Raw genomic sequence first — 22,449 nt, forward strand, 5'->3', positions numbered from 1 at the left:
CATCCCTATCCTCCTGTTGCCTACTGTGGGTGTGAGCTGGGGGACCCTGGGGGTCGCGACCTGGAGCCAGTTGCAGCCAAGTCCATCCTCACCACTCGAGGCTCTGGTGAACACCTGCTGGCTCTTAGACTCCGCGCCCCAGGGAATCTTACGCTCTAACCCCGGTGGGACCTGTCTCCCGTCTGCAGCAGTCAGCCGTAGGGTCCACAACTTTGCGGTGCACTCCTGATCCCTACGGTGTGCATCTGTCACCTCGCCTCAAGGTGACCTGACACTAGAGTGGGTCACCCGGGTCAACTGAGCGATCAAGGAGAAGAGCCTTAGTCAGGGAGGTGACCAAGAACCCAATGGTCACAATGACACAATGACAGAGCTGCAGTGTTTCTCTGTAGAGAGAGGAGAAACTTCTAGAAGAACAATCATCTCTGCAGCACTCCACCAATCAGGCCTCTATGGTGGAGTGGCCAGATGGAAGCCACTCCTCAGTAGAAGATACATGACAGCCCGCCTGGAGTTTGATAAAAGGCACCTGAAGGACTCTCAGACCATGAGAAACAAAATTCTCTGGTCTGATGAAACAAAGATTTAACTCTTCGGCCTGAATGGCAAGCATCATGTCTGAAGGAAAACATCACCTGACCAATACCATCCCTACAGTGAAACATGGAGGTAACAGCATCATGCTGTGGGGATGTTTTTCAGCAGCAGGAACTGGGAGATTAGTCAGGATCGAGGGAAGGATAAATGCAGCAATGTACAGAGACATCCTTGATGAAAACCTGCTCCAGAGTGCTCTGGACCTTAGACTGTGGGCGAAGGTTCCATCTTCCAACAGAACAATGACCCTCAGCACACAGCCAAGATAACAAAAGGAGTGGCTACAGGACAACTCTGTGAATGTGCTTGAGTGGCTCAGCCAGAGCCCAGACTTGAACCCGATTGAACATCTCTGGGGAGATCTGTTGTGCATAGAAGCTGCCCTTCCAAGCTGATGATCTTGAGAGGTCCTGCAAAGAATATTTGAAAAGACTCCCCAAAAATAGGTGTGCTCAAAAAGACTTGAGGCTGTAATTGGTGGCAAAGGTACTTCAACAAAGTATTGAGCAAAGGCTGTGAATACTTATGTACATGGGATTTCTTTTTGTTTTTTCTTTTTAATACATTTGTATGGATTGCAAATAAACTTCTTTCACGTTGTCATTATGGGGTATTGTTTTGTAGAATTTTGAGAAAAATAATGAATTTAATCCATTTTGGAATAAGGCCGTAACATAACAAAATGTGTAAAAAATGAAGAGCTGTGAATACTTTCCAGATGCACTGTATATATATATTAAAAAGCATTACCTCCCTGTGTGATTAGAGCAGACAGATGCTTTGACTTAACATATAGAATCGATCTACTGATCCGAAACCAAACATACCTGTGACGTGAGCAGATGGAAATAACTGACCATCCCGGAATGCTGAAAAAGAAAACCAAAAAAAAGTTATATAACAGTCCAGACTCAACTGACTTAAAAGCCCTTTTGGACAAGTGGAACACTTACCACTCTCTGAAAAGTGATCCTCTGTGAGAATAGGTTTTTAGAGGCTGGTACAGGCACGCCTTCTGACACCTATTTTTTTTTTTACCTTTTTTAATTATTGAATGGCAATTTTATCTTGCTTTGCCGCACTTTAACTGCAATCTAAGTATTTGGCTCACGCTTGCAGTAAAGCCCCATTGGTCTCAATGGGGCGGTGCCGTCTTTCAGCCCGAGCTTTGTGACCGTGACATGTGTACAGCCCTGTCAGGCTGTAATGTTAAAATTCTGTAGCTCATTTGCCTTTTTTTTATCACCCCGTGGCAGCCAGTACGCAGCCTTGTTTAGACTTAGCTGCAAAAAGCAGCGGACAGAGATGTTTACATGCCCTGACCACAATGCTTTGCTTTGCAGCAAATTTGACGCGACATGTAGCAAGCGGCCAGCGGCAGGCCTGCCAAATGCTACACATTTAAGTCAATAGGAAAGCAATGCAAAAACCCTGCAACTGCAGGCATTGCTGCATGTTAATTGGCAAAAATGTGGTTAAAACAGGTGGTGATGAAGTGTTGCATCACTTCCTTACCACCTGTCAGTAGCCTCTGGAGCGCATTTGTTCATCAGAGGCAAGAGAGCTTTAGAGGCATGTCTAAATCTACTCTGAAGGAGCCCTTAGGCTATCATCCTTGGCTTGGGAAGATAAAAGGGCTTTAGGGAAGTTGGTGTATGTAGTGGAGGCAATGCTGGAACAAGGTCATCTCGTACCCAAGGGGATGATGCCAACGGTGAAAATACCAAGGTCAGCTAGCACCTAAGAGCAACAGGTGAATAACTGCTACAACCCCCCACTGGATTCCAAAGCTCTTGGCTGAGTGCTTACTCAGGCGGAAAGACTTCCATCCACCCACAAAGCTGAGCACATGCAAGGAAAAGCCTAAACTCCCTATCCGAATAAACAATCTTTTTTTAATATGAGACAGTAAAATACAGCTGAAAAAACAGCATTTCAGCCGTTACGCCTTAACCGTGGCCATGATTAAGGCTTAATGGCTGAAAAACATTGGCTGTTTTTTGGCTGTATTTTACCATCTTAAACTAAAGAAAGTCTGTTTATGCTGATATACTGGAGTGCTAACTTTTTCTTGCATGCATCTATCACCCAAGGGATATATACCAAAGATTAAGATACCAGGTCATCTTTCACCGAAGGGGAAAATGTCAAAGGTGAAGATATCAAGGTCATCTAGCACCCAAGGAGAAGATGCCAAAGGTGAAGATACCAAGGTCATCTAGCACCCAAGGGGAAGATGCCAAAGGTGAAGATACCAAGGTCATCTAGCACCCAAGGGGAAGATGCCAAAGGTGAAGATACCAAGGTCATCTAGCACCCAAGGGGAAGATGCCAAAAGTGAAGATACCAAGGTCATCTATCACCAAAGGGGAAGATATCAAAGGTGAAAATACCAAAGGTTATCTATCATCGAAGGGGAAGATGTCAACAATGGTGAAGATAACCAAGGTCATCTAGCACCCAAGGGGATGATGCCAAAGGTGAAGATAACCAAGGTCATCTAGCACCTAAGGGAAAGATGCCAATGTGCTCCCCTCCCAAGCTGAGATAAGGGGAGTTTTTAAATCCACACTTTTATTGGTATGGCCAGTGCAGGGTACCAAAATTACATGTCCACTGGCCCTAGGGTTACCAGGTTGTGTTGAAGGACAACTGAGTAAAATGGAGGGGATGTTGCAACATGGTTAAACCAGCATAATTAAATCATAATTATCAGTGAATTCCTAAAAGCTTCAGTTAGTTGTGGTTCATTGTCCCAAGTCCCCATGAAGTCAATGGAAATCTAAACAAGGCCCTGAAATAAGTGTGTCTTACAGAGGAGCAAAAACGTGGCCATGCTTTTATATGGTCTTACCTGATTTCATTCTTATTTGCTGTGCCTCGACTTTCATGTTCACCTTAAAGACACAAGAAGTACATTTTTTTAGTGAAAAAAAGTGAATTTTAAACACTTACAGTAGAATTTAACAGCATTCTGAGTTTGACTACTTAGCATGGGAATATTTAACGTGACTCTGTAATAAAAGAAGGTTTTTGCTTACCTTTCATTTAAAACAAATACACCAGGAAGATTCACCTGCAGTGAGTGTTTGTTGCATGCCAGATTCACTGCCTTATAAATATACCCCTAACTTCAATGATGGCCCCACTAGTTACTCATGCACATCTTTACTCCCCCCACGGTTCCATTCACTGCCAAAAATGAAGAGACATACCCAGCATATCTGGGTACAGAGAAACAGTGGAAAATGAGGGGTTCTGTTGAAACCAAACCATGGTCAGGTAGACCAACTAAAATTTCAGCCACAACTGCCAGGAAAATTGTTTGGGATACAAAGAAAAACCCACAAATAACTTCAGGTGAAATACAGGACTCCCTGAAAACATGTGCTGTGGCTGTTTCAAGATGCATAATAAGGAGGCATTTACATAGTAGGCGAGGTTGAAAAAAGACACAAGTCCATCAAGTCCAACCTATGTGTATGATTATATGTCAATATTACATTGTATATCCCTGTATGTTGTGGTTGTCCAGGTGCTTATTTAATAGTTTTTTGACATTTTCGATGCTCCCCGCTGAAACCACCGCCTGTGGAAGGGAATTCCACAACCTTACCGCTTTTACAGTAAAGAACCCTCTACGCAGTTCAGGGTTAAACCGGTTTTCTTCTAATTTTAGTGAATGGCCGCGTGTCTTATTAAATTCCCCTGCGCTGAAAAGTTTTATCCCAATTGTGGGGTCACCAGTACGGTATTTGTACATTGAAATTATATCCCCTCTTAAGCATTTCTTCTCCAAAGAGAACAAGTTCAGTGCTCACAACCTTTCCTCATAACTAATGTCCTCCAGTCCCTTTATTAGCTTAGTTGCCCTTCTCTGGACTCTCTCCAGTTCCAGTACATCCTTCCTGAGGACTGGTGCCCAGAACGGGACAGCATACTCCAGGTGCGGCCAGACCAGAGTCTTGTAGAGTGGGAGAATTATCGTTTTATTTCTGGAGGTAATCCCCTTTTTAATACATGCCAATATTCTGTTTGCTTTGCTTGCAGCAGCTTGGCATTGCATGCCATTGCTGAGCCTATCATCTACTAGGACCCCCAGGTCGTTTCCCATCCTAGATTCCCCCAGAGGTTCTCCCCCAGTGTATAGGTTACATTCATATTTTTTGCCACCCAAATGCATTATTTTACATTTTTCCACATTAAACCTCATTTGCCATGTAGTTGCCCACCCCATTAATTTGTTCAGATCTTCTTGCAAGGTTTCCACATCATGTGGAGAAGTTATTGCCCTGCTTAGCTTAGTATTGTCTGCAAATACAGAGATTGAACTGTTTATGAATAAATTAAATAGAATTGGTCCCAGGAAAGATGGGCTGCATGGTCGAGTCGCAGAAGAAAGCCATTACTACGCAAAAGCCACAAAGTATCCCGCTTACAATACACCAAACAGCACAGAGACGAGCCTCAAACCTTCTGGCACAAAGTCATTTGGAGTGATGAGACCAAAATTTAGCTTTATGGCCACAACCATAAACACTACATTTGGAGAGGCGTCAACAAGGCCTATGATGAAAGGTACACCATTCCTACTGTGAAACACGGCAGTGGATCGCTGATGTTTTGGGGATGTGTGAATTACAAATGCACAGGAAATGTGGTCAAAATTGATGGCAAGATGAATGCAGTATGTTATCAAAAAATACTGGAGGAACATTTGCATTCATCAGCCATGAATCTGCGCATGGGACTTACATTTCAGCATGACAATGATCCAAAACACAAGGCCAAGTCAACCTGTCATTGGCTACAGCAGAATAAAGTGAAGGTTCTGGAGTGGCCATCTCAGTCTCCTGACCTCAATATCATTGAGCCACTCTGGAGAGATCTCAAACGTGCCGTTCATGCAAGACAGCCCAAGAATTTACAGGAACTGGAGGCTTTTTGCCAAGAGGAATGGGCAGCTTTACCATCTGAGAAGATAAAGAGCCTCATCCACAAATACCACAAAAGACTTCAAGCTGTCATTGATGTTAAAGGGAGCAATACACGGTATTAAAGTGGAGTTTCACCCAAAAATGGAACTTCTGCTTTAAGTGTTGGTGACCCCCTGACATGCCACATTTGGCATTACTTTTTTTGGGGGGGGGGAGCGGGTACACTGTTTTTACAGGCACCCAGTTCCCACTTCCTCCCTTGGTGCCGCAACGCCGGAAAGAAGATCACCTCTCTCACTTCCCTCCCTGCATTCTTCTGGGACACGTCACAAGTCCCAGAAGATTGCCCGGCCAATCACAGTGCACAGCATGGCTCGTGCATGCGCAATGCATGCCCGGATGTGAAGCCACAGCCGGGCGCCCATCGTTAGAATGTCGGCGCCGCAAAGAGGTGGGGGAGAGGAGCAGGGCTTCTTACGCCCGCATCGCTCGACCGTGGGACAGGTGAGTGTCCGATTTTCTTGATCATACATCACGGGACACAGAACCTTCATTACATAGTGGGTTAGATAGGCACCTTCGGTGATTGGACACTGGTAAACCCCAATTAAGGAGAATTCCACCCCTATATAACCCCTCCACTACGGGGAGCACCTCCATTTTTTCGCCAGTGTCTAAGGTGGTTGGTCACGTAAAACATGTGCTGTGAAGAAAGCTTTAATCAGGTCCCTGCTGGGGCTTAAAGTGCTATGCTGACCAGATCCTTATCTCGGGCCGATATTTTGACTCCCAAGATGGTATGGTACCCGGGCCTCGTCATCTCGAAGAAACAAGGTTTTGCCTGTAAGTCTCTCCTTGGAGGACTGGGCTCTGAGAAAACCAGGCTTGGTTTACAATTAAAACAGTGGCACAAAAGTTCTGGCAGTCTTTTACCGATCCAGGTAAGAGGTTCCTCTGAGTAGGAACCTAAAAAAACCCTGAAGGTTGGCACAACGCATACTTGGCATACTTTTTGTAGCTGCTGACTTTTAAATGGGTGGAACTCAGCTTTAAAAACTGGGGTATGTAAACTTTTAAACAGGGTAATTGGGGTAGTTTCTGTTGCCATTATGATTTAAAAAGAGTAAATCCAGTTGATGGATAATAAATGGCTTCAGCCAAACACTAACCACGAGTGAAAGAAAGGTTTTTGTGTTATTTTAGCAGATGATCAAAGCTCGCCACAGCGCCTAAAGGTGATTCAGTTCGCATTGTGCGCTATACAAGTATTTTATTCATTCATTTATATTCCCTGAAAAATGGTCAAGAAATCATAAATTCTGAAGGTTGGCACAACGCATACTTGGCATACATTTTGTAGGTACTGACTTTTAAATTGGTGGAACTCCACTTTAAAAACTCGTCGTTAATCAATCACTGTCACCTAAAACAGATTCACCTGCAGTGGATGTTTGGTAAATGTCAGTATAACTGTTTAAAATATTCCCCTTACAGAGGAACTAACCTCTAAACATTTACCTTAGCGTCAATATTACCATGAGGTCCCTCACCAGTGCTGACATCTTCTCTCTAGCTTCTTCTGCCATGTGTGCATTCACAGGAGTTCAGCCATCCTGGCACACAAGCACAGAGCCGGAATGTATACTGAACTGTGCATGCACAGTGCCGGAATGTATACTGAACTGTGCATGCACAGTTCCGGAATGTATACTGAGCTGTGCATGCACAGTGCCCAAATGTATACTGAGCTGTGAATGGACAGTGCAGCAACATATACTGAGCTGTACATACAAAGTGCAGGAATGTGTACTGAGCAGTGCATGCACAGTGCTGGAATGTTTACTGAGCTGTGCATGCACAGTGCCGGAATATATCCTGAGCTGTGCAGGCACAGTGCAGGAATGTATACTGAGCTGTGCATGCACAGTGCTGGAATGTATACTGAGCTGTGCATGCACAGTGCCAGAATGTATACTGAGCTGTGCATGCACAGTGCTGGAATGTATACTGAGCTGTGCATGCACAGTGCTGGAATGTATACTGAGCTGTGCATGCAAACTGTAGGAATGTATACTGAGCTGTGCATGCACAGTGCAGGAATGTATACTGAGTTTTGTGTGCAAAGTGCAGGAATGTATACTGAGCTGTGCATGCACAGTGCCGAAATGTATACTGAGCTACGCATGCACAGTACCGGAATGTATGCCGAGGGGTGCATGCACAGTGCCAGACTGCATATTGAGCGGTGCATGCACAGTGCAGGAATGTATACTGAGCTGTGCATGTACAGTCCCCAAATGTATACTTAGCTGTGCATGCACGGTGTCCGAATGTATACTGAGCTGTTCATGCACGGTGCAGGAATGTATACTAAGCTGAGCATGCACAGTGCCGGAATGAATACTGAGCTGTGCATGCACAGTGCTGGAATGTATACTGAGCTGTGCATGCAAAGTGCAGGAATGTGTACTGAGCTGTGCATGCACAGTGCCGGAATGTATACTGAGCTGTGCATGCAAAGTGCAGGAATATATACTGAGCTGTGCATGCAAAGTGCAGGAATATATACTGAGCTGTGCATGCACAGTGCCGGAATGTATACTGAGCTGTGCATGCAAAGTGCAGGAGTGTATACTGAGCTGTGCATGCATAGTGCCAGAATGTATAGTGAGCTGTGCATGCACAGTGCCGGAATGTGTGCTGAGCTGTGCATGCACAGTGCCGGAATGTATAGTAAACTGTGCATGCACAGTGCCGGAATGTATACTGAGCTGTGCATGCACAGTGCTGGAATGTTTACTGAGCTGTGCATGCACAGTGCCAGAATGTATACTGAGCTGTGCATGCACAGTGCTGGAATGTATACTGAGCTGTGCATGCACAGTGCTGGAATGTATACTGAGCTGTGCATGCAAACTGTAGGAATGTATACTGAGCTGTGCATGCACAGTGCAGGAATGTATACTGAGTTTTGTGTGCAAAGTGCAGGAATGTATACTGAGCTGTGCATGCACAGTGCCGAAATGTATACTGAGCTACGCATGCACAGTACCGGAATGTATGCCGAGGGGTGCATGCACAGTGCCAGACTGCATATTGAGCGGTGCATGCACAGTGCAGGAATGTATACTGAGCTGTGCATGTACAGTCCCCAAATGTATACTTAGCTGTGCATGCACGGTGTCCGAATGTATACTGAGCTGTTCATGCACGGTGCAGGAATGTATACTAAGCTGAGCATGCACAGTGCCGGAATGAATACTGAGCTGTGCATGCACAGTGCTGGAATGTATACTGAGCTGTGCATGCAAAGTGCAGGAATGTGTACTGAGCTGTGCATGCACAGTGCCGGAATGTATACTGAGCTGTGCATGCAAAGTGCAGGAATATATACTGAGCTGTGCATGCAAAGTGCAGGAATATATACTGAGCTGTGCATGCACAGTGCCGGAATGTATACTGAGCTGTGCATGCAAAGTGCAGGAGTGTATACTGAGCTGTGCATGCATAGTGCCAGAATGTATAGTGAGCTGTGCATGCACAGTGCCGGAATGTGTGCTGAGCTGTGCATGCACAGTGCCGGAATGTATAGTAAACTGTGCATGCACAGTGCCGGAATGTATACTGAGCTGTGCATGCACAGTGCTGGAATGTTTACTGAGCTGTGCATGCACAGTGCCGGAATATATACTGAGCTGTGCATGCACAGTGCAGGAATGTATACTGAGCTGTGCATGCACAGTGCCGGAATGTATACTGAGCTGTGAATGGACAGTGCAGCAACATATACTGAGCTGTACATACAAAGTGCAGGAATGTGTACTGAGCAGTGCATGCACAGTGCTGGAATGTTTACTGAGCTGTGCATGCACAGTGCCGGAATATATACTGAGCTGTGCATGCACAGTGCAGGAATGTATACTGAGCTGTGCATGCACAGTGCCGGAATGTATACTGAGCTGTGCATGCACAGTGCTGGAATGTATACTGAGCTGTGCATGCAAACTGTAGAAATGTATACTGAGCTGTGCATGCACAGTGCAGGAATGTATACTGAGTTTTGAATGCAAAGTGCAGGAATGTATACTGAGCTGTGCATGCACAGTGCCGAAATGTATACTGAGCTGCGCATGCACAGTGCCATAATGTATGCTGAGGGGTGCATGCACAGTGCAAGACTGCATATTGAGCGGTGCATGCACAGTGCAGGAATGTATACTGAGCTGTGCATGCACAGTCCCCAAATGTATACTTAGCTGTGCATGCACGGTGTCCGAATGTATACTGAGCTGTTCATGCATGGTGCAGGAATGTATACCGAGCTGAGCATGCACAGTGCCGGAATGAATACTGAGCTGTGCATGCACAGTGCTGGAATGTATACTGAGCTGTGCATGCAAAGTGCAGGAATGTATACTGAGCTGTGCATGCACAGTGCCGGAATGTATACTGAGCTGAGCATGCAAAGTGCAGGAATATATACTGAGCTGTGCATGCACAGTGCCGGAATGTATACTGAGCTGTGCATGCACAGTGCCGGAATGTATACTGAGCAGTGCATGCACAGTGCAGGAATGTATACTGAGCTGTGTATGGACAGTGCAGGAATGTATATTGAGCTGTGCATGCACAGTGCTGGAATGTATACTGAGCTGTGCATGCAAAGTGCAGGAGTGTATACTGAGCTGTGCATGCAAAGTGCAGGAGTGTATACTGAGCTGTGCATGCACAGTGCCAGAATGTATAGTGAGCTGTGCATGCACAGTGCCAGAGTGTGTGCTGAGCTGTGCATGCACAGTGCCGGAATGTATAGTTGACTGTGCATGCACAGTGCCGGAATGTATACTGAGTGGTGCATGCACAGTGCCGGAATGTATACGGAGCTTTGCAGGCACAGTGCAGGAATGTATACTGAGCAGTGAATGCACAGCTCTGTGTACATTATAAGGAAGGCTGTAGGCAGGCAGGTCAGTCTATTATCATTTCTGCATGTTTATTCTGCAATTAACATCCTGCGTGCCATAGGTGTGCACAGCCTATTGCATTAGGGTGGGCACCCAAAGTGTATTAAAACATGGAGGTGTTAGTAGGGCAATGGACAGTGTCAATAGTTTCTCATTTATATATTTTTTCATGTTTGTTTTTTTGGAGCTCTGTGCGGGGGCATTCGTGCAATATCAGCAGGGGTAATCTGCGCCTCCCGGGGTGATTAGGGTGTGCCCAGGGACATCCGACACACCCCTTAAGAACGCCTATGCTGCCTGCTCCTAGATTATTTTTTTTAAAGAGAAGCACGGATTAAGAATGAAATGATATAAGGAGTGCTGGACATGACAGTGTGGATGAGGGACACAGAGGGTTAAGCTTTATGGGTGGAGTTCAGGAAAAGGTTTGCAGGAAACAAGTTCAGGGTAGGGGAGGGGTCACATAAAAGGGAGAGGTGTGGCTTTAAGGAATCATTCGGAGCCCAGTGTGACACAGAGGAGGCAGTTTTTTCGCTGCTCCTCTGCTATGGCGGACCTCGAGGGACTCTTCGCGCGGCTGCGACGGGCGGCGGAGGTGCACGGTGCGGACTGGCTGCGGGAACGTGTGGGTGACCTGGCGGACGGTGATGTGGACGGCGGCGGGACAGGTGAGGTTCCACTGCGCGCGCGGAGGTCTCGGCCTCCGGCGCGTTTTTCTCCTGGGCCTACTCCTCGGCCGCCTCGTGACTCCCGGAGCCCGGGGGTGGACCGATCGGTCCCCCCGGCAAAACGGCAGGTTATCGGCTCCCCCCGGTCCGGGCGGTCGTTGCGCGGCCGACCGGAGGGGGGCGGGGCTTCGCGGCCGCATGGTAATGGCGCCGGGACCGCACGGGGCCCGGTGGAGGTGGGGGGGAGTGTGGATGGCTCTGGGTCGGCAGGCCAAGGGGGGGTGCACGTGGCGGGGGATCTGCGGCATGCTGGGTCTGGGGCCAGCATCCGCGCGGTGGGGGGGAGGGGGGCGCTCCGGGGGGGTCGCATGCTGGAGGGGGGGGAGGGAGGGTCGCAGAAGGCTGCCAAGGTGCCTGGCAGGGCTGGTTTTAGACGCCGGCATGCCGGGGGCGGCGGGGGGAGGAGGACATTGCCTGCAGTCCCGGATCGCAGGGACCGGATGGACCGCGCGGAGCACAGGGGGATGGCCGCGTCCCCGGTGCGCGCTGGAGAGGTCGGTTCAGAGAGCGAGCTGTCCCAGGAGGAGGAGGGGTCCTTTTCTGCACCCGGACCGGTACCGGTCGCCGAGGCCCCTGGGGGCCCGGGTAAGTTGCGGGAGTCTACATTGCTGGCGGATGCCTTGCGGGATCTGATAGGGGTGGCGCAGGGGGGTGCGGTACCCACGGGATCCCGGGACGTATTGGGGGGGGTTGCGGCAGGTTCAGCGCAGGGGGCGGGGCCTGTGGCCCCGGGGGGGCCGTCAGGTCAGTTGCAGGAGCTGTTGGGGGGGCTGCAGGCCCTGGTTGGTAAGTTTGCTGGGGGCTCCGGGTCGCCTCAGGTGGCCCCCTGGATGGGTACTGTGGGGGGGGCCGGGGGGGCGGAGGCATTCCTGCGTGGGATGCACCGCCTGCTGCGGTGTCGGGGAGCATGGATGCGGGGGCTGTGGGCTCGGGGGTCCCCCCGGTGCCCGCGGACCCGGGGGCGCGGTCTGACCTGGTTAGGATCGCGGATGCTGCCCGGTGCGAAGTCTATGTTTGTTTCGAAGGCCCATTGGGGGCGCATTTGAAGCAGGAGGTGCGGGACAAGATCGGCAAGGGTGAGTATGTGGAGATTTTCTCTTTGCTCCCCCTCGAGAAATTTAATTTGGACAGGGTTAAGCCGGACAGTTCCAAGAAGGACGACGAGGAGAAACGTAGGTATCGGCTGATCCCGCGCACATTTGCAAATTGGCTTCAGGCGTTCGCTATCTTGGCTAGCGTGATAGGGGAAAAGAACCCCGAGCATTGCTCGGCGTTATTTTGTTACCTGGACGCGATTGGGGAGGCTCACCGAGTGTATGGAGGGCTGGCTTGGCTGCGCTATGATGAGCAGTTTCGTCAGCGTAAGGCAGTGCGGGCTGACCTGCGGTGGGATCACAAGGACATAAGCCTCTGGATGAGGCTTATGTCTGCTCCGCGGGCGCCCACTCCGTTTCTTCAGGGGGGGGCCGGGAGTGCGTCTTCCTCGGGACTGCCGGCCGGAAAGAAGTGGGGGGTGTGCTGGCCCTTTAATGAAGGGGCTTGTAAATTCGGAGGCGCGTGCCGCTTCAAGCATGAGTGCTCCGGGTGCGGCGGCACCCACCCCCTGTCCCGCTGTTTCAAAAAAGGTCAGCGTGCCGGTGCCGCCGGTCACAAAAGGGATGACGCCGGTGAACCTGGGAAGGATGCTTCCTTTCCTAAATAGGTATCCGGATGGTGCGGCGGCGCGGGGGTTAATTCTGGGTTTTCGGGACGGTTTTAGGATTCCCTGTTCTTTGGGAGGGGTGCCGCCGTTGGCCAGGAATTTGCGATCGGCTTTAGATCACCCGGGGGTTGTGGATGACAAATTGGGTAAAGAGGTGGCGCTGGGCCGGATGGGTGGTCCTTTCGAAGTGCAGCCGTGGGGGGACCTGGTGGTCTCCCCGTTGGGTGTGGTTCCTAAGAAGGAGCCGGGGAAGTTTCGCTTGATTCATCACCTGTCTTTTCCGAAAGGGGGGTCGGTCAATGATTTCATTGACCCGGAGGCATGTACGGTTTCCTACACGTCTTTTGACGCGGCGGTACGGTGGGTCAGGCGGTATGGTCGTGGGGCTCTCATGGCCAAGGCGGATGTGGAATCGGCGTTTCGCCTTCTGCCGGTCCACCCGGACAGCTTCCGGCTGTTGGGATGCCATTGGCGGGGCAAGTTTTATGTGGACTTGTGCCTGCCCATGGGTTGTTCCATTTCATGCGCCTATTTTGAAGCTTTTAGTTCATTTTTGGAAGGGGTGGTGAGAGATGTTTCGGGCCTGGAGTCGGTCATCCACTATTTGGATGACTTTCTGTGCGTGGGCCCGCCTGCCTCCAATGTGTGTGCGATTCTTCTGTCCACGTTGCAGCACATTGCGGGCAGGTTCGGGGTGCCGTTGGCGGGGGATAAGACGGAAGGCCCGGTGACGGAATTGAGTTTTTTGGGAATCGTGATTGATTCTATGGCAATGGAGTGTCGCTTGCCAGAGAATAAATTACGGGATCTGCAGGCGGAGTTGGCAGGCAGGCAGGGCCGGCCGAAGGTTCAGCTTCGGGCCCTGCAGTCCCTGTTGGGCAAGCTGAATTTCGCTTGCCGGATCATCCCTATGGGCCGTGTGTTCTGCCGACGGCTGTCGGGGGCCACTGCCGGGGTAACCGCCCCTACCCACTTTGTGCGTTTGCGAAGGGAACACCGGGAGGACCTGCGGGCTTGGCATGAATTTTTGGAGTCGTATAATGGGCGGGCTATGTGGATGTCGGGGCCAGTGAGCAACTTCGATGTGGAGTTGGTTACTGACGCGGCTGGCTCAACGGGTTATGGGGCATTTTTCCGGGGTCGGTGGAGTGCGGAACCTTGGCCACGCTCATGGGAGGTTGCGGGGTTGTTGGGCAATTTGGTTTTGCTAGAATTGTTCCCGATAGTGGTGGCATTGGAGCTGTGGGGGGCGGAGTTTCGTAATTTGAAGTTGCGCATCAATTGCGATAACATGGGGGTGGTCCAGGTCCTCAATCGGATGACTGCTTCCTCCCCCCCGGTCATCCGGCTGCTGCGACACCTGGTCTTTCGCTGTTTGCGGCTCAATGTTTACGTTTATGCTGTGCACATACCTGGGGTGGAGAATTCTTTGGCTGACTCGCTCTCTCGTTTTCAGTGGGACAAGTTCCGGCAGCTGGCGCCGGGAGCGGAGGAGTCGGGGGCGCCATGCCCCGGGTGGATGTGGGAACTTCCCTTGGAATCGCCGCAGGTTGGTTAAAAAGGTCGTTGAGTGAGGCTACATGGTCCGCTTATTCTAGAGTGTGGGCGGAATGGTGGGCGTTCCTGCGGGAGGTTGGAGTGGCTGGTCGGGGCTCCGACCGGCGCTGGGTGGTATTGTACTGGGTTGCCCGGAACATTGAGACGGGCCTGTCTCCCGCGTCTATTGAGCGGAAGCTGGCGGGGTTGGCCTTTTTGTTCAAACTGTGGGGGGAGCCGGATGGGACGAAGGATTTTTGGGTGAGGCAAACGTTGAAGGGGTACAGGAGGGATTGGAAGGGTAGGGATGCGCGCCGGCCGGTGTCATTTGACAATTTGGTGGCAATTTGTTCTCGGCTGGTGGACGTTTGCTCGTCTGCTTACGAGACCGTTCTGTTTACGGCAGCGTTTTCGTTGGCGTTTTATGGGGCTTTTAGGATTGGGGAGTTGGTGTGTCGCTCAAAACGGGTGGCTGGGGGTCTGTTGGATCAGGATATGCAGGTGGTTGCGGATCGGGTGAGTATACGGTTGCGTAGGTCTAAGACTGATCAACGGGGCAAGGGAGTGGCGATTACGCTGCTCGCCCTGCCGGGCTCGGTAGTGTGCCCGGTGGCGGCGGTACGGGCTTTCCGGGCGGTACGGCCTGTGGGGGCGGGCCCCTTTTTGGTGCACGAGGAGGGCTCTTTTCTATCCCGTTTTCAGTTTGTGTCGGTCTTTCGGCAATGCCTGAGGGCGGTGGGTTTGGATGAGCGGGACTACGCGTCCCACTCTTTTCGGATTGGGGCGGCCATGGAAGCGGCTCGATGTGGGCTGGAGGAGGCGGTGGTTCGCCGGATTGGTAGATGGGAGTCCCGGAGGTTCTGGTCCTATGTCCGGCCGCAGTTGCTACTGGGGTAAGGAGGGTGCGGCTGGGGGTTGTTTGCTGTGGATTTATGGGGGGGAGGACTGTGCTTGTAACATTCCTTTGGTTGTTGTGTTATTTCTCTTGTTTTCATTCCAGATGGAGGTTCTCAACGCCTCGTTTGGATCCTGGGGCATTCGTACGTCTGCTGGGGGGCCAGGAGAGGTGATTCTCTACCAGCAGGCAGGCAATTGGGTATCCCCAGGGAGGTAGCTAGGGTGATGTGGTTGGGTTTCCCGGGCATGAGGTGGGAGCGTGTCATGAGGGAGGTGGAGCGCTTCGCTTTGAGGGATAGGCCCCCGGATGTGCTGGTTGTTCATGCGGGGGGCAATGACCTGGGAGTTCGGAAAGTGAAGGACATTTTGGCGGATATCAAGGCTGATGTGTTGCGCATGCGAGTCCTTTTCCCGGGCACCATTTTGGTGTGGTCGGACATTGTGGCCAGAACGGTGTGGCGGGGGGCCAGGTCTTTAGCCAGCCTTGAGAAAACTAGGATTAGGGTTAATAAGGTTGTTGGGCGGTTTGTAGTGCAGAACGGGGGCATTGTGGTAAGACACAGGGAATTGGAGGTGAATGTAGGGCTTTATCTTAGGCGGGATGGCATTCATCTATCGGATGTGGGGATTGACCTCTGGTCCTTTGGCTTACAGGAGGGCATACAGAAAGCTCTTCGGGTGTGGGGCGGCCCTCAAGGTTGAGGGGGTCACCCTTTCGGGCTGTGGCGGTGTGTTTTCTGGTGGTTTCTGACGGTAGACAGGTACTCAGAAGGGATCTGAGGGTGTGGGGGGCTCATCTAACGATCGGCCCCTCTGGGTATTCCTGAACGTTGGAGGGAATACGGTTATGTTCACTGGCGGAAGTTGTCTCCGACCGGTCACAGGTGGAGGCCTTTGGGAAGTTGGTCAGGTGTACCGCAGTGATTTGGTATTGGCTTAAGTGTGGTCACCGTCAGAGATCACCAGAATGGGCAGTTAATGTTAATTAAAATGTGGTTTAATGTTAATAAAGTTATTTATATTTATATATTTATATATATTTATATATTTATATATTTTCATATTTACAAGTTATTGGAGTGAATTTGAGTTATGTTTAATAAAGGCTGTTGTGGCCAGTTTACTCCAACCTATGGTGTGGTCTCGTTTCTAATAGGTAAGGAATAGTATAAGGGGAACATTCAGACTACACTAGTCAAGAGAAGCACGGATTAAGAATGAAATGATATAAGGAGTGCTGGACATGACAGTGTGGATGAGGGACACAGAGGGTTAAGCTTTATGGGTGGAGTTCAGGAAAAGGTTTGCAGGAAACAAGTTCAGGGTAGGGGAGGGGTCACATAAAAGGGAGAGGTGTGGCTTTAAGGAATCATTCGGAGCCCAGTGTGACACAGAGGAGGCAGTTTTTCCCACCCTCCCGCCCTATTGTTATGTGTTTGTTTTGTGGTGTTTTGTTGCTGGTCTTTTCTTCTTTTGCAGGTTTCATCGGTTGTCACGGCAGCTGAAAGTTTTTCGTGTTGGCGGTGTGTTTTCTGGTGGTTTCTGACGGTAGACAGGTACTCAGAAGGGATCTGAGGGTGTGGGGGGCTCATCTAACGATCGGCCCCTCTGGGTATTCCTGAACGTTGGAGGGAATACGGTTATGTTCACTGGCGGAAGTTGTCTCCGACCGGTCACAGGTGGAGGCCTTTGGGAAGTTGGTCAGGTGTACCGCAGTGATTTGGTATTGGCTTAAGTGTGGTCACCGTCAGAGATCACCAGAATGGGCAGTTAATGTTAATTAAAATGTGGTTTAATGTTAATAAAGTTATTTATATTTATATATTTATATATATTTATATATTTATATATTTTCATATTTACAAGTTATTGGAGTGAATTTGAGTTATGTTTAATAAAGGCTGTTGTGGCCAGTTTACTCCAACCTATGGTGTGGTCTCGTTTCTAATAGGTAAGGAATAGTATAAGGGGAACATTCAGACTACACTAGTCAAGTGTTTAGTTCTGCTTTATTGACCCCGATTTGCCCTACGTAATTCATATTAAAGATGGCACAGACCTGAGAGGAGGATGATTCACCGACATTAAATGTGATTAGTGCCAGGCCAGGAGAGGTTCACACCGCAAAACATCTCAGATAAACTCAGCAATATTATATCTGTAGATGTTGGCACTTTGAAGAGGAATATCGGTGTTATGGCAGCAACTAGCTACCATAACCCTGGTGTCTTCTTCTTCAGCGGGTGGTCCGCTTTTAGATAAATGTGGTCTCTGTGGCAGATTTGCCGCAAGATCACTTTTATCGGCCCCACCCCCCCTCTCGCCGCGCTCCGATGCCCTTCGCCGTTTACTGGAGCCGCCGTAAGCAGTGGAGGTGATCGTGTCCTCTTCCCTCTGGGGTATGGAGATGAGTGAGGGGAAGATGGCCCCCATCCGTCTCCATATCATTGCAGTGCCGAAGCAACTTCAAAACGTCACTTCCGCCCATAGCTCTTAAAGGGACATTTATTTTATTTTATTTTTTTATTGCATTTTAGTGTAAATATGTGATCTGAGGTCTTTTTGACTCCGGATCTCATATTTAAGAGGCTCTGTCATGCTTTTTTTCTATTACAAGGCACATTTACATTCCTTGCAATAGGCATAAAAATTACCCATTTTTTTTTTTAAAAGAACAATGTAAAAAGAAAAAAGAAAAGGTAAAATAAATAAGAATTTTTTTTTTTAAACGTGCCCCGTCCCGCCGAGCTCGTGTAGTAGGTAGCGTGAGTAGCGCCCGCATATGAAAACGGTGTTCAAACCACACATGTGAAGTATCACTGCGCTGTTAGAGTGGGCGCAATAATTCTAGTCCTGGACCTCCTCTGTAACTCAAAACATGCAACGTTTAGAATTTTTTCAACTTCGCATATGGAGATTTTTAAGGGTAAAAGTCTGTCGCCATTTCACGAGCGGACTCAACTTTGAAGTGTGACATGTTGGGTATCAATTTACTTGGAGTAACATTATCATTCACAATATAAAAAGAAATTGGGGCTATCTTTACTGATTTCTTATTTTTTTATTCAAAAACTTGTATTTAAAAAAAAAAAAGTGCACTTGTAAGATCGCTGCGCAAATACGGTGTGACATAAAGTATTGCAAGGACTGTCATTTTATTCTCTAGGATATATATATATATATAATGTTTAGGGGTTCTAAGTAATTTTCTAGCAAAAAAAACAACTGCTTTTAACCACTTTGCTGGTCAAAGACCAGACCCCTTTTTGCGATTCGGCACTGCGTCGCTTTAACTGACAATTGCGCGGTCGTGCGACGTGGCTCCCAAACAAAATTGACGTCCTTTTTTTCCCACAAATAGAGCTTTCTTTTGGTGGTATTTGATCACCCCTGCGGTTTTTATTTTTTGCGCTATAAACAAAAATAGAGCGACAATTTTGAAAAAAACGCATTATTTTTTACTTTTTGTTATAATAAATATCCCCCAAAAATATATAAAAAAACATTTTTTTCCCTCAGTTTAGGCCGATACGTATTCTTCTACATATTTTTGGTTAAAAAAAATCGCAATTAGCGATTATTGATTGGTTTGCGCAAAAGTTATAGCGTTTACAAAATAGGGATAGTTTTATAGCATTTTTATTAATAATTTTTTATTATTTTTTTTTTTACTAGTAATGGCGGCGATCAGCGATTTTTATTGTGACTGCGGCATTATGGCAGACACATCGGACATTTTTGACACATTTTTGGGACCATTGTCATTTATACAGTAATCACTGCTATATAAATGCAGTGATTCCTGTGTAAATGACACTGGCAGTGAAAGGGTTAACCAGTGGGTGGCAGTGTAGGGGTTAAGTGTTCCTAGGGGAGTGTTACTGACTGTGGGGGGGTTGGGCTTTCATTTAGTGTACACTGATCTCTGCTCCAATCACATGGAGCAGAGATCAGCGTCACTAGTTGCTAGGCAGAATGGAAAAATGTTGTTTACACAGCATTTCCTCCATTCGGCTGCTCCGTGAGACGGTCGCGGGGATGCCCGCGGCGATCGAGTCCGCGGGTCCCGCGACCGGACTCACGGGGGTCCCGACCAGCGCGGCATCGAATATTGGACGTACCTGTACGCCAATATGCCTGCCCGTGCCATTCTGTCGACGTACATCGTCGTGCGCTGGTCGGGAAGTGGTTAATATGTAAACATCAAGTGTATAAAACAGGCCTGGTGGCTAAGTGGTTAAAAAAGGTCAAAGCATCAACATGACAACTGGAGTATTAGCATTTTCAGAAAAAGATCAGCAAAACGTCAGCCTGCATATTCACCCTCAGTACAGGTTTGCTGTGAGCTAGGCCTGTTTGTTTTGATCTGGGGGCAGGGGAGTGGTTTAGCGTAGCAGTAGGTGACTGACATTTGCCTCAGCTCTTGGGTGCCTCCTCTGTTTCCAGGAAGAACGTTCTGGAAAAGGGGCAGGGCAGAGAGCTGGAGTGAGATGGGGTGCATGTGAGGAGCACAACAGCGTGTCTTTTTATTTTCACAAGAAGATTATATAGATGTAAAATAATCAAAGCTGATGACTGTAAGCATCTTAAGCAGTGTTTTGTGGTTTACCCCAACCCCTGTAATTGTGGCTTTTGCTGGACAGCTTGGCCTGTTTGTAAATGTAGAGAATGTAGAGAAAAATAAAACTAAAGATGTGAAATTGGTAAAAAACCTTCTGTGTGCAGCAGCCCCCATCCCCCCCCCTCCCACCCCCAATACTTACCCGAGCCCCTTCTTGATCCAGCGATGTCCACGAGAGCCTTATCTCTCTCTTCATATAGGCAGCAGCGGAAGCCATTGGCTGTCAATCCCAGCCAGCGAGCCAATCAGGAGATGGAGGAGGTGGGGCTGAACCACAGCTCTTTGTGGGAATGGACACACAGAGCAGTGGCTCGGCTCCAGTGCCCCCATAGCCCCCACCTCTGCCTTTTTTTGATCTTTTGCGCTATCAACAAAACAAAAAAAATAATACCGACAATTTTGAAAATAAAACAATATTTTTTTACTTACTGCTATAAAACCTTTCCAATGAAACAGTTGAAAAAAATCTAATTTCTAAATCAATTTAGGCCAATATGTATTCTGCTGCATATTTTTGGTTACAAAAAAATCACAATGAGCGTATATTGATTAGTTGGGGGGGGGGGGGGGGGGGCAGCTCTGATAAGAAGAAGAAGCACCCTGCTCCTCTACCAAGATGGCCACCTCCACACAGAGACACTGTGCAGAACAAGGCATAGTAAGTCAGTAAAGATCAGCTGCAGGGGGATCACAGCCAATACTGTTGACTATTCCTTTGCTCTCTTCTTATATTTTTTGGCCACAGTTTTCATAGCACAGGTCCCCTTTAACCACTTGCCAACCGCTGCACGCTGATATACATCGGCACAATGGCAACGGTGGGCAAATGTACCTGTACGTCCCCTTTAACTGGCGGGGCTAGTGGACGCGCCCGCCATGTACAGCATGACCGTGCCTGTGGGACCCGTGGACTCCATCTCCCCCGCCCTCCCGGCGATCGTGTCACAGAGCCGCAGAACGGGGAAGTGTCTATGTAAACAAGGCATTTCCCCATTCTGCCTTGTGACATGACAGAGATCACCGCTCCCTGAAATCTGGAGCAGTGATCACTGTCATGTGAGTTGTAGCCCATCCTCCCCCACAATTACAGTGGTGTGAAAAAGTGTTTGCCCCCTTCCTCATTTCCTGTTCCTTTGCATGTTTGTCACACTTAAGTGTTTCGGAACATCAAACCAATTTAAACAATAGTCAAGGACAACACAAGTAAACACAAAATGCAATTTGTAAATGAAGGTGTTTATTATTAAAGGTGAAAAAAAATCCAAACCATCATGGCCCTGTGTGAAAAAGTGATTGCCCCCCTTGTTAAAACATACTATAACTGTGGTTGTCCACACCTGAGTTCAATTTCTCTAGCCACACCCAGGCCTGATTATTGCCACACCTGTTCACAATCAAGGCATCACTTAAATAGGAGCTGCTTGACACAGTAAGGTCCACCAGAAGATCCTTAAAAGCTACACATCATGCCGAGACCCAAAGAAATTCAGGAACAATTGAGAAAGAAAGTAATTGAGATCTATCAGTCTGGAAAGGGTTATAAAGCCATTTCCAAAGCTTTGGGAATCCAGCGAACCACAGTGAGAGCCATTATCCACAAATGGCGAAGACATGGAACAGTGGTGAACCTTCCCAGGAGTGGCCGGCCGCCCAAAATTACCCCAAGAGCGCAGCGACGACTCATCCAAGAGGTCACAAAAGACCCCACAACAACGTCCAAGGAACTGCAGGCCTCACTTGCCTCAGTTAAGGTCAGCGTTCATGCCTCCACCATCAGGAAAAGACTGGGCAAAAATGGCCTGCATGGCAGAGTTCCAAGGAGAAAACCACTGCTGAGCAAAAAGAACATCAAAGCTCGTCTCAATTTCTCCACAACACATCTTGATGATCCCCAAGACTTTTGGGACAACATTCTGTGGACCGATGAGACAAAAGTGGAACTCTTTGGAAGGTGTGTGTCCAAGTATATCTGGCGTAGAAGGAACACTGTGCATTTCAGAAAAAGAACATTATACCAACAGTAAAATATGGTGGTGGTAGTGTGATGGTCTGGGGCTGTTTTGCTGCTTCAGGACCTGGAAGACTTGCCGTGATAAAAGGAACTATGAATTCTGCTGTCTACCAAGAGATCCTGAAGGAGAATGTCCGACCATCTGTTCGTGTACTCAAGCTGAAACGAACTTGGGTTCTGCAGCAGGACAATGATCCTAAACACACCAGCAAGTCCACCACCGAATGGCTGAAGAAAAACAAAATGAAGACTTTGGAGTGGCCTAGCCGAAGTCCTGACCTGAATCTTATTGAGATGTTGTGGTATGACCTTAAAAAGGCCGTTCATGCTCGAAAACCCTCTAATGTAACTGAATTAGGACAATTCTGCAAAGATGAGTGGGCCAAAATTCCTCCAGGACGCTGTAAAAGCCTCATTGCACGTTATCGCAAACGCTTGGTTGCAGTTGTTGCTGCT

At 48.5% G+C, this 22,449-nt stretch overlaps 1 protein-coding gene and 1 long non-coding RNA gene across 2 annotated transcripts in view; one reads left to right on the plus strand and one right to left on the minus strand.

Moving 5' to 3' along the window:
• Window positions 1-22,449, minus strand: part of TNFSF14 (TNF superfamily member 14) — a 42,946-nt gene that overhangs the window by 9,128 nt on the left and 11,369 nt on the right. Inside the window, exons 2-3 of the mRNA XM_077470490.1 lie at window positions 3,452-3,494; window positions 1,425-1,466 (exon numbers count right to left, since the gene is read on the minus strand). Coding sequence (XP_077326616.1) covers window positions 1,425-1,466; window positions 3,452-3,494 — 85 coding nt within the window. The remainder of the gene's footprint in view (window positions 1-1,424; window positions 1,467-3,451; window positions 3,495-22,449) is intronic.
• LOC143961257 (uncharacterized) lies at window positions 11,552-16,439 on the plus strand. Its single transcript, XR_013270440.1, has 3 exons — window positions 11,552-11,811; window positions 14,385-14,477; window positions 15,465-16,439. It is a non-coding gene; the product is annotated as an uncharacterized LOC143961257 (long non-coding RNA).

The sequence above is a fragment of the Lithobates pipiens genome, unplaced genomic scaffold (assembly GCF_037356315.1).
Source record: "Lithobates pipiens isolate NorthernLeopardFrog02 unplaced genomic scaffold, aLitPip1_a1.2 Scaffold_8, whole genome shotgun sequence".
NCBI lineage: Eukaryota > Metazoa > Chordata > Amphibia > Anura > Ranidae > Lithobates > Lithobates pipiens.